The 9,785-nt window shown below is 58.5% G+C and overlaps 2 protein-coding genes across 2 annotated transcripts in view; both read right to left on the reverse strand.

Moving 5' to 3' along the window:
- The window catches only part of FAM50A (family with sequence similarity 50 member A), a 6,631-nt gene extending 3,041 nt beyond the window's left edge, over window positions 1-3,590 (reverse strand). Inside the window, exons 1-4 of the mRNA XM_017520787.2 lie at window positions 3,382-3,590; window positions 2,220-2,304; window positions 2,023-2,122; window positions 1,370-1,515 (exon numbers count right to left, since the gene is read on the reverse strand). Of these exons, the coding sequence (XP_017376276.1) occupies window positions 1,370-1,515; window positions 2,023-2,122; window positions 2,220-2,304; window positions 3,382-3,492 (442 nt within the window). The 5' untranslated portion in view covers window positions 3,493-3,590. The remainder of the gene's footprint in view (window positions 1-1,369; window positions 1,516-2,022; window positions 2,123-2,219; window positions 2,305-3,381) is intronic.
- A 742-nt stretch (window positions 3,591-4,332) lies between these two features.
- The window catches only part of GDI1 (GDP dissociation inhibitor 1), a 6,197-nt gene continuing 744 nt past the window's right edge, over window positions 4,333-9,785 (reverse strand). Inside the window, exons 2-11 of the mRNA XM_017520791.2 lie at window positions 8,806-8,913; window positions 8,581-8,680; window positions 8,335-8,469; window positions 7,664-7,862; window positions 7,274-7,405; window positions 6,584-6,683; window positions 5,986-6,157; window positions 5,524-5,668; window positions 5,351-5,405; window positions 4,333-5,260 (exon numbers count right to left, since the gene is read on the reverse strand). Of these exons, the coding sequence (XP_017376280.1) occupies window positions 5,108-5,260; window positions 5,351-5,405; window positions 5,524-5,668; window positions 5,986-6,157; window positions 6,584-6,683; window positions 7,274-7,405; window positions 7,664-7,862; window positions 8,335-8,469; window positions 8,581-8,680; window positions 8,806-8,913 (1,299 nt within the window). The 3' untranslated portion in view covers window positions 4,333-5,107. The remainder of the gene's footprint in view (window positions 5,261-5,350; window positions 5,406-5,523; window positions 5,669-5,985; window positions 6,158-6,583; window positions 6,684-7,273; window positions 7,406-7,663; window positions 7,863-8,334; window positions 8,470-8,580; window positions 8,681-8,805; window positions 8,914-9,785) is intronic.

Below are 9,785 nucleotides of genomic sequence, written 5' to 3' on the forward strand. Positions count from 1 at the left end.
TCAGCGTCCTGTGGCTGGGCCGCCTAAATGAAACCTATGGAGGGACGGAAGAGCCTACCAAGCAGTGTTTTGTCAAAGCCCCAGAGACACACAGCGAGGCTGACAACCTGTCCCCTACGCCTGAACTGTCCACGCCAGTAGCTCCCAAGTTCAAGACCAGCTTGGGCAACATGGCAAGATTCCATCTCTACAAAAAATACAAAAATACAGAGCGCCTGTAGTCCCAGCTACTCAAGTGGCTGAGGTGGGAGGGTCCCTTGAGTCCAGGAGGTCAAGGCTGAAGTGAGCTGTGATCACGCCTCTGCACTCCAGCCTGGGCCACAGGGAAACACTGTCTCAAAAACAACAGTAAAAACAGAAACAAATCAGTAGCTCCTGCTGCACACAGCACCCAAACCACACACATAGCTAGCATGCGAGCCGCAACAGGAATATTTTGGATACATTAGGTTAAATACAATGTAATACTAAAATCCTGCTTATTTTTTCTCCGTTTTACTGTGGTAGGTGGCTGGCAGGTCCTTCCTCCCCGCAATCTCACACTTCCCTCAAAGCCACGGCACCCAGCCTGTTCCCACAGCCACACAGCACCATCTCCTGCGTCAGGTCTGTCCCTCCACCATTCGCCAGGCATCATGATTTCTAGAACTGCCACCGCACCCTCCAGGGTCCCATGATCCAACTCGCTCCCAGTCTTCAAACGTGCCGACTCTTTCCTGTTGGACTTTTGACATACAGCTTCTCCTTGGCTCACCCGTCTCTCTGGCTAATCCAATTCCCCTCATCCTTAGGGGCTAAGTCAACCCTCCCCTCATCTATCACCTTCCCTGACCCCTGGGTTAGCCCTGTGGGTCCTGAGCAAAACAGCAACCCTGAGTGTCTTGAGCGCATGGTGACCCGTGACTTCCATCAGGAGAGGCACAGCACTGGTGTGTGGCACACATGGGGGCCAGGCTGGCCTCACCCTCACTCCCCAGCCATCCTGAGTTTTCCCTGACAGCCCCTTGTTCTCATGGCTGAGACCTGCAATGTCTGACTAGTAGCTACAAATTTCTGTGGATGTTTACATTTACACTGAAATGAATCAAACAGAATTAACTATTCAGTGCCCCTGTCACAAGAGCCACCTGCAGCCAGTGGCTACCACATTGGGTGGCACAGACTCTCACATTTCCATCATCACAGAAAACGTGGCCAGCCACCCTGCTCTGGGCCAGCTTCTCCCCTCCCTGCTCTACTGTGCGTGGTGCCTCCAGAGGGCAGCTTTTGGAGCCTCGTTGACAGGGCATCAGCTTTGCTGACAGCCTCTTGCATTGGGGTCCCCTCCCCAGGGGCCGTGGGTGGGGCTCCGACTCAAGCCTGCTCTCACCTTCCCTTTCCAGCTCCTCCTCATACATGGCCACCTCCTCCTCCTCTTCGCCCCCCTCTTCTTCCTCCTCCAGGGTAAAGGACAGGCTGGAGATCTTCCGCTTGGCTTCCTTCTTGCGCTCTTTCTCTCGCAGCTTCTCCAGCTTCCTAACGAGGTGCAGGTGGCCCCATCACAAACCATGTCATTCCGCGGCCCCAACCCAGCCCCTTGCTTGACCCTGAGCCACCTGTGTGCCTGGTATGGGGCCTATCCAGCCCAGGCTGGGTCCCCAGTGCCCCAGAGGGGTCCTGCTGTTCTGGATCACTTCAAGCTCATGGGCAAGGGCTCTGTTACAAACAGCAAGCACAGAGGGCCACACAGGCCGTAGGACAGAGAGGAATGGGGAGAATGCGGGCTGCTCAGGCATTGGAGCAAGGAAAGGGCTCAGGCAGGGCCACTGCATGCAGAGGGTCAAAAAGAAGACAAGCCACCAAGGCAAGAGGACGTGAGCATGGAGCCGAAGAGGCAGGAGAGAGAAATGCAAATCGCAAGCTAGATGCTACCCCTGTCCCAAAGCAGGAGACGGGGTCCCCCAAAGTGCAAAAAGAGCCTGAGAGACCCTGGGACCCCGTGAGCACTAGCTCCATGTTGAGGGCTGCGGCGAGGGGACTCACAGCTGCAGCTCCTTGGACTGCTCCTTCTTGGCCAGCTGCTTCTCCCGCTCCTTCACCAGCGCCTCCTGCTTGGCCTTCATGTCGTTCAGGGTCACGAGACCTTCGAAGCAAGGAGACAGAAGGGACAAGGTAGTTACCAGGGCCAGCGGAGGAGTGGCCCAGGGTCTGGGTGAGAGGGACATCCACAACCTGCTCACCCACGGTGCTGGACTTGAGCTCTGCCTCCACTGCGTCGTAGTGCGCAGAGAACTTCTTGTCAATGTTGGATTTCATGATGTTCTCCTGTGAGGAGGAACAGCCACCATGAGAGCCGCCCCTCACTATGCAAACAGCTGCCTAGCCATTGGGGACCTGGGTTATAGTCCAGATCTGCCCCTGTGCCCTTTGTCGATAGAAGGTTCCATGAGACAGGGCAGGACTCTTCAAGTGCGTCTCCCTTCCATCACTGAGCTGCTCTGGCCCTTCAGGTCTCCTACTGGGGATCAGCACTCTCTCAGTAGCCTGAAGCCATCAGCCATACTGACCTTTGGCCTTTTTCATCCTCAGCCTTTAAGGTGAAGCTCCCAAGACTCAAGACAAAGGGCATAAAGAGAGGACAAAGAACAGAGTGGTTGAGGGGCCTGACCCCTCCCTGAGTGATTTTACTCCCTCCAGGCCACAGAATATCACAAACAGCTTCCCAGGAGGCCTATTCTCTTTGGCCCCAGCCCCATCCCACTTGGTACCATGTCAAGCCCTCGCTAACCAGCAACCTCCCAAGGAGGTGGCTGGCAGAGAAATACATCTTCTGCTTGCTGGGCACCGCGGCTCAGACAGTGGGGCCAGGGCATGAGGGCTTTGTGTTTCAAGGCTACTCTGCCCAGGCTTCCCTATTTCCTGTTCTCTCCAGGAGCACCGAGTACTGATGAGTGAGTCTCTCCAAAAGGATCAAGCTGAGAGCTCCTCCACGTTCCTTCCCTGACAGCCACCATGACCGGCCACTCAAGGAAGCGGTGGGTGAACCGATGGCGCCCGGAGGTTCGCGCCTGCCTCCAAGGCACAAGGGGTTCTGGAAGGAGCCTCCTGGACGGTGGACTAGCCAGGTCTGGCTCGGGCCTCCCCGCGCCTCTCCACGGGGAGAGGAATCCCCCAGCTAGTGGCCTCGGCCTCAGAGAATGCCTGGCTCTGGGCCCATTTTACAGATGAGGCTGTCGCCGGCTTGCTTTTGTGCCCTGCTGGAAGTCATCGAGCTAGGGGCCCGCCCCGGAGCACAGCCCGCGCTCCAAGGCCACGGTCCCGGGGCTTCCAGGGCCGGAGCGTGGCGCGGGGCCGTCAGGGGACCTGGGCGGCGCGCATGCTCCGAGGCGCCCCGGCCCGCACCTCCGCGATGCGCTGCTTCATCTGCTCCATCTGCTCGCGCTGCTTCTCCCTTTTCTTCATCAGGTGCATGGCGCGGCCGGCCTCGCTCGCGGCGCCCTTGTATTGAGCCATAGCGGCGGCTGCGGCGGCGGCGGCAGCGGCGGCGACAGCAGCCCGGCCGGGTCTCGGCGGCAGAGGCGGTGGCGACGGAACAGTCAGCTGACGCTCGCGCCGTGACGTCAGCCACCCAGAGACGCGCGGACGCCCCGCCCCACCGCGCACCAGCTGGCCCGAAGTGTTAGCACCGCCCGCCCGCCCCGCCCAAGACCGCCCCTGACCCCTCCTGGACTCCCGCCCCAGCCCCCACCGCTTGCTACTGTGGACCCCCGAGGCTGATTCCTCCAGTCCCCCGCGCTGCCTCGACGTTAACCCGACCGGAGGCTGGGCCCCCGATCCCTCTAATTCCTCCTGTTGACCCAAAGGCTGGGCCCCGCCCCCTCCACGTCTTTGATGCTGATCCCTGCCCAATGCCGGACCCCCTAGTCCCCTTGCGGCCTTCCTGCCTGAGGCTAGGCCCTACTCCCCGTGCATTAACCCGAAAACTGGCACCCTTCCCCCTGCTTCACTTCTAGTTCCATCCAAGGCTGGCCCCTGGTCCCTCTGCCCTCTCCCTTCAAGCCAGAGGCCAGGCCCCCAGCTCTGTCTGCTTGCTCCACGCTGACACCCGCCCCTGCCGCACCCGCCCTGCTTTGAGCACCCAGGGCTTGCAGTCCTGGGGCCAGCATTCACTCATTCGGTGAATTTGATCTTACTCAGGTCAATTTGGCCCCAGGGTGCTCTGGGTGAGGAATTCCTTGGCGAGGAATGCCACCTTTTACAGTCCAGAGTGAAGCTAAGCCAGAGCCCCAACCCAGGCATCCAAAGCCCTGCTAGGTACCCAGCTTTTGGGAAATAACTGTAAAGATCCGGAGGTTCAGGTTTCAACCGTTTTATTGGGACGTTCTGTTTTCTGTGAAATACACTAGAGAGGGGGAAGGGGACACATTCACTTTGCAAGGGAAGGGTTTCCCACCACTAAAGGAAAGGCATGGGGCAGGGCACACAGGGTTTTGGGTCCATTTTCCCACCTCCTCCTGCTTTGCTCACATTTCTTTTCTCTCAGCCAGTACCAGAGAACACAAACACAAAGACAAGAAACAAAACAGCAAATCAACCTCCAGCGGGGCCACGCCCAAGCCTTCCCAACTCCCCAGGCTGGGCAAGGGCTGGGGCATCTCACTCTACAGCCCCCAGGCAGCACAGGAAGGCTGCAGGCTCAGAAGGGGTGGGTTGAAGTTAATAAATTAGAATAAATTAGGGGGGAGGAATGCAACTTTGTGCTGGGAGGGCCCCTTCTCTCCAACACGCAAGAGTTGGTGGGGGGAGGTGGGGCATCTCCAAAGGCCACTACAGTGGGGGTAAGAGCGGTGGGGGCAGAAGTCACCTTTTCCTCCACGTTCTTCCCAGAGCAGAAGGGGTGGGGGTAAGAGACACACACAAGGAGAGGAACCCTCTTTTCCTAGTATAAGGAAGGGCCAAGAAAGAGGATGCTAACCAACCCCCCATCTCCCAAACCATCACTAGGGTTAAGGATTTGGTCAGTGGATCAATGAGGTGGGTGATGGGAATGTGGTGGGGGAAGCAGAGGATGCTAGAGCCCTCAAGGAGAACAGACAGGCTGGGGCAGCAGGGGCTGGGGTGGCCGCAATCACTGCTCAGCTTCTCCAAAGACATCGTTCTGTTTACGCTTCATGTTCTCAAAGTCAAAGGCTGTGCCAGCCATGCGTTTGTAGATGTCTTTGATGTCGTTGCAGGTTGTCTCAAAGTGTGTGGTGGCATCATAGGAGCAGGAACAGAACACCTGGAAATAGCCAGAGCTCAGGGCCCAGGGTGAGTCAGGCAGGTGCCCTGGGCAGGCAGCCAGGAGCCAGGGCTGGGACGGGCTACTTACCTGGCTCTCGGAACCATCATCAATGGGCTCGTACAAGTCACTGATAGCCACAAACCTGAGGGGCAGACGGAGGGTAGGGGACAGGCCTCACAATGGGCCATGCCCTTTCTGGTCCCTAAGCCCAGCTGCTGGGCTCCCTCCCTCTCCCCTTCAGGCTCAGCCAAGTCCCTCACTTCTGGTCAATGGGTTCCAACAGCTCCAGAGCCGGTTCCACCTCCTTTTCGGGGTCCGTGGTCTCCACGGTAGTGCTGGCGATGGCGATGTACTTGCCCTGGGCCGCCACGTTGTGTGCGTAGGAGATCATGCACACATAGATGTCTGGCCACAGGAAGAGCTCTGTCAACTCAGGCTGGAGGCACCAGCCGTGTGCAGAGAGGGGTTCCAGCAGCTGGACTCAAGTCTGGCCCACCTGCCCCTCCCCAGCCCCACATAGCACGTAGCATCCAAGCTGTCACCTTCCCAGAGGGGAAGAGTCCACGCCACCCAAACCCTAGGGGTCCAACTTGTGGTGACTGCAATGTGGGTCAAATTTTTTCTTCGGAGAGATAAGGCAAGGAGCTCAGATGCTGATGGGGAGATGAAGAACAACCTCAAAGAGAACACCCTAGAGGAAGCTGTACCGGCGCCTGGCCTACCTGACTTCCTGTTGACCTGGTTCTGGGGGATGATGATTTGGCAGGAGTTGGCGTCGTTGGTGTTCTTGATGGGGTGGCTAAGAATACAGATGATGCGGATGACCTGGCCAGCCTTCCGCACACGGTCCGGGATGTAGCTGGGGTCACAGATCAGCTGCTTGCAGCGGGCCACCTGAAAAGGCACCAGAAGTGCCCCCCCTGTCGTATCACTCCCCTAGGTAGTCCTGGGGCTGTACGCACAGCAAGGGCAGGCAGCTCTGGCAGACAAGGCGCTCCTCAGAGCCATCACTACTGCCCCTCCTGAATGCATGGCCCTGCCCTGCAGCTCTGAGAGGTGGGCCCGGACATACAGGCTGGGTCCCCGCCCCCGCCCCCTACAGGCACCGTGATCAAGAACACTTTCGCACCACAGACACGGCATGTGGCCTCTGAGACAGACCCCTCACCAACAGTCATGGCTCTGAAGACTTCTGGACCCCCAGTTCCCAGCTCCAAGGCCCTGGAGGCTGCGCAGCAGCAGACCCGATAGCACAGTCAAGAAGGTGGCGGCCACACCCTGCCTCAACCATGGTGACGGCAGTGCATGGGAAAGGCTCACCTCTCCCTCAGACTTCACGCCCACCACCTTGCCGTTCTCCATGATGATGTCATCCACAGGTTTGTTCAGCATATATGTCCCCCCATAGATGGCACTCAATCTGCGGTGAGAACAGCCACGGTGAGGGCCCCTCCCAGGAGAAATTGGGACCAATTCCACTGCACACTTCCCTCCTTCCCTCCGCCAAGGGGCAAAGAAGGCTGCCCCAGGCAGGCAGCAGGCAAGAGACCCCGGGATTCATCCCAGCTCTGTCACTGCTGTGAACTCTGGCCCCATCTCGACAGGCTTCTTCCTCTCTGGAGCTTCTCCCCTGAATACAATGCCAAGTGCCAGCAGCAGGCTGCATGAAGGAGCAGTGCTCCGCACCCACCAAGACAGCCTGCGGGACCAGAATGAAGGCCTCTCTGGAGGTCAGCTCCCAGCTACGCCCTGACTCAAGGTTCCAGGGCCCTGGGCCCAGTCCTGGTGCTGCCAGGAACCGAGCAAGTTGTTTGTGGAGACTTGGTTCTTCGACTCTGTACTTCGATACACTGGGGTTGTGCCCCCATCAGCCAAGGATGGAGTGAAGTCAATGAAGAGCACGAATTGGAAACGAGGAAACGCTAGCAGGGAAATGCTCAAGGGGGCCATCTCCACTCCTGGCCCTAGTCCTACTCAGCCAATGCCAACTGAGAAAACCCACGTCCTCACCTTGCAAAACCCTGAGGCAGCTCACCCAGGCCGTAGAGCGGGTATAAATACGGGCTCTTGCCATACCGGGCCAGGGACTCACTGTACAACTTGATGCGGTTGATGGTCTCAAGACAGGGCTGGTCCAAGTAGCTGGGGGACAGGGGTCAGGAAAGATGCTCCAATAGCAGCACCCCTGACTCACCCCCACCCAGGTACCAGGCCAGTCTTCCCACCACCCTGAATGGCCCAGGGAACATGAAGATCAAAGGCAAGGGGGAAATGGAAAGGGTGATAGGTGAGCCTATGGGTGAATACAAGAGACATGCGGGGCAGGGGAACAGCAGGCAGGTATGGGGAGGGAGGAGGCAGGCCGGGCGAGGGGGCTGCCGCCACACCAGCTTCCCTCACTCATCAGTGCGGTAGAGCGCCAGGGCGTGGCCAGTGAAATCGATGACATCCTGGCCCAGATCAAACTTCCGGTAGACATCACGCATGCTGGTAGTCTGGGGGTCAACACCCTCAAAGGTCTTGGGGTCATTCTCATCGAAGTTTGCCACAAACACCAGGAACTTGCGGAAGCGCCGTTTCTCAAACATGCCCATCAGATCTAAGGCAGGCGGCAGGAGGAGGTTCTGCACCAGCGCAGCACAAAACTCTCCTTCCCACAGGGCAGGGCCCCACTCCCAGCGCAGCTGTCGTGGGACCTTAGGTCAACCCCTCTGCTCTTTTCAGCCTCAGTTTCCCCACCTGTATGAAGAGGGGACTGGCCTGGATGGCTCTAAGGGCCTTCCTTGCTCAGACATTTGGGGATGTCTCGGGGACCCAGTGGAGCCCCTGCCAAAAGCTCAAGTCTTTCCAAAGCAGCCCTGTCCGCCTCCACGTCACATCCCTGCTGCGTGTGGACCTCTCTCCTGGCAGCCATCCGTGAGGCGTGGCATGGGGCCGAGGGAATACAGAGTCCTTCATGGGGAATGTGACTTTGGACAAGGGGGTGCCTTACTCTGGACAGCCACCCATCCCAAGGACAGTCAACTTCCCTACCACCCCATGATTCTCTGGCTCAGGGGGCCCACACTCACTGGAAGCCAAGGCCTCAGTCTCAGTGGATGGTACTTTGTAGATCTTGCCCCCCTTGTAGACAAAGCTGCCCTCCACCACCTTGAAGTCCAGATAGCGAGTCACCTCTGTATACAGTAGCATCTTTACCAGCTGCCCTGTGGGTGCGCATGGGGCAACATCGGCACTGCTCTCTCCAGAGGCTCTGCTGGTCTGGCTGCACCCCCCCCATCACCCCCGACCTGCAATACGTCCTTCCTGTCCCTCACCGTTAGCCATGAGAAATTTGGGAATCAGGTCAACGTTCCAGTCTCGGCCTCGGCCCATGGACTCAGGGGGCCCCTCCAGCAACTGAAAACGCTTATACAGCTGTAAGCAGAAGAGAGACACCTCAGGGACCACCTCCTCCTGCTCCAGGCACCTGGGGAGCTTCTTCCACCCTGTGCCGCTACGTGGGAGGTGAACAGGGATGGGCCTGGGCCCGGGTGTCTCACCTCCTCCAGGGGTGTGATGGAGGAGCTCTCGCCCCCATAGTAGGGGTTCCGGTCCATGTGCAGCACCTTCTTCCCGTTCACAGACATGATGCCCGAAAGGATGCATTCCTGGGGGGAGGGCAATACCATCCTCTCACTCCCACCTGCCTCCATTCCTACCAGCAGCCCTGATTTGTTCCCCACCCAAACCTGCCCCAGTGGACAGCTCCTTCCACCCCCCGCCGAAACCGGCTAGTTGCCTCGCCTAAAATTGGGGTGACAGCTTCATCCGACCACCGTCTCCTTTGTAACCTTGCTGGGCAAATGAGTCCCGTCCCCCTCACAAGGCAAACAGTGAAATAACGGAGGCTCTGAGGGAGGCAGGGCATCCAGCAGACACAGGATGGCCTTCCAGTACCAACATGCCGATGGACATGTATTTAGGCAGAGCTGCACAGAAAGGCTGTTGAAACACAATGAGGCACAGGCGGGACCCAGCTGGACTGCGAAGGACACTCGAAAGGGAGGCGAAGAAAGGCTTAGCACAGTCCTTGAAATTGTAGGCCCCACCCTGGACTGATCTTTCTTCAAATGGCGGGAGACCCTGCTGCTGAGGAGGGGCATCTGGGCCTGGACTGAGAAAGAAGAGTCTCTGGGGAGCGGGCCAATGGGGTTTTTGGGGAAAGGCGGAAGATAAACACCCTCACCAGTCACTGTCACTAGCCCAAGGACAAAGGCTGCAGATGCTACTCAGCCTGAGGTCTCCATAGGCAACCGGGGTGGGGTTGAGGGAATGTGCGTACTGCCCCCACCGCTGCTCCTTCTGGAACATTCTCTGGATCCCCTGGCCCCAGAAGACGAGGAGGCGGGCTGAGGGCCCACCCTGGGGAGGCCTCCTGACCCCAGGACCCTGTCCCCACCGCGATTAGCGCAAGATGGGAAGGGACGCTGGGAGGGGACACTGGGAGGGAATGCTAGGCGGGTGATGGATGCGGGCAACG

This window comes from Cebus imitator, unplaced genomic scaffold, assembly GCF_001604975.1.
Source record: "Cebus imitator isolate Cc_AM_T3 unplaced genomic scaffold, Cebus_imitator-1.0 Scaffold883, whole genome shotgun sequence".
Lineage (NCBI taxonomy): Eukaryota > Metazoa > Chordata > Mammalia > Primates > Cebidae > Cebus > Cebus imitator.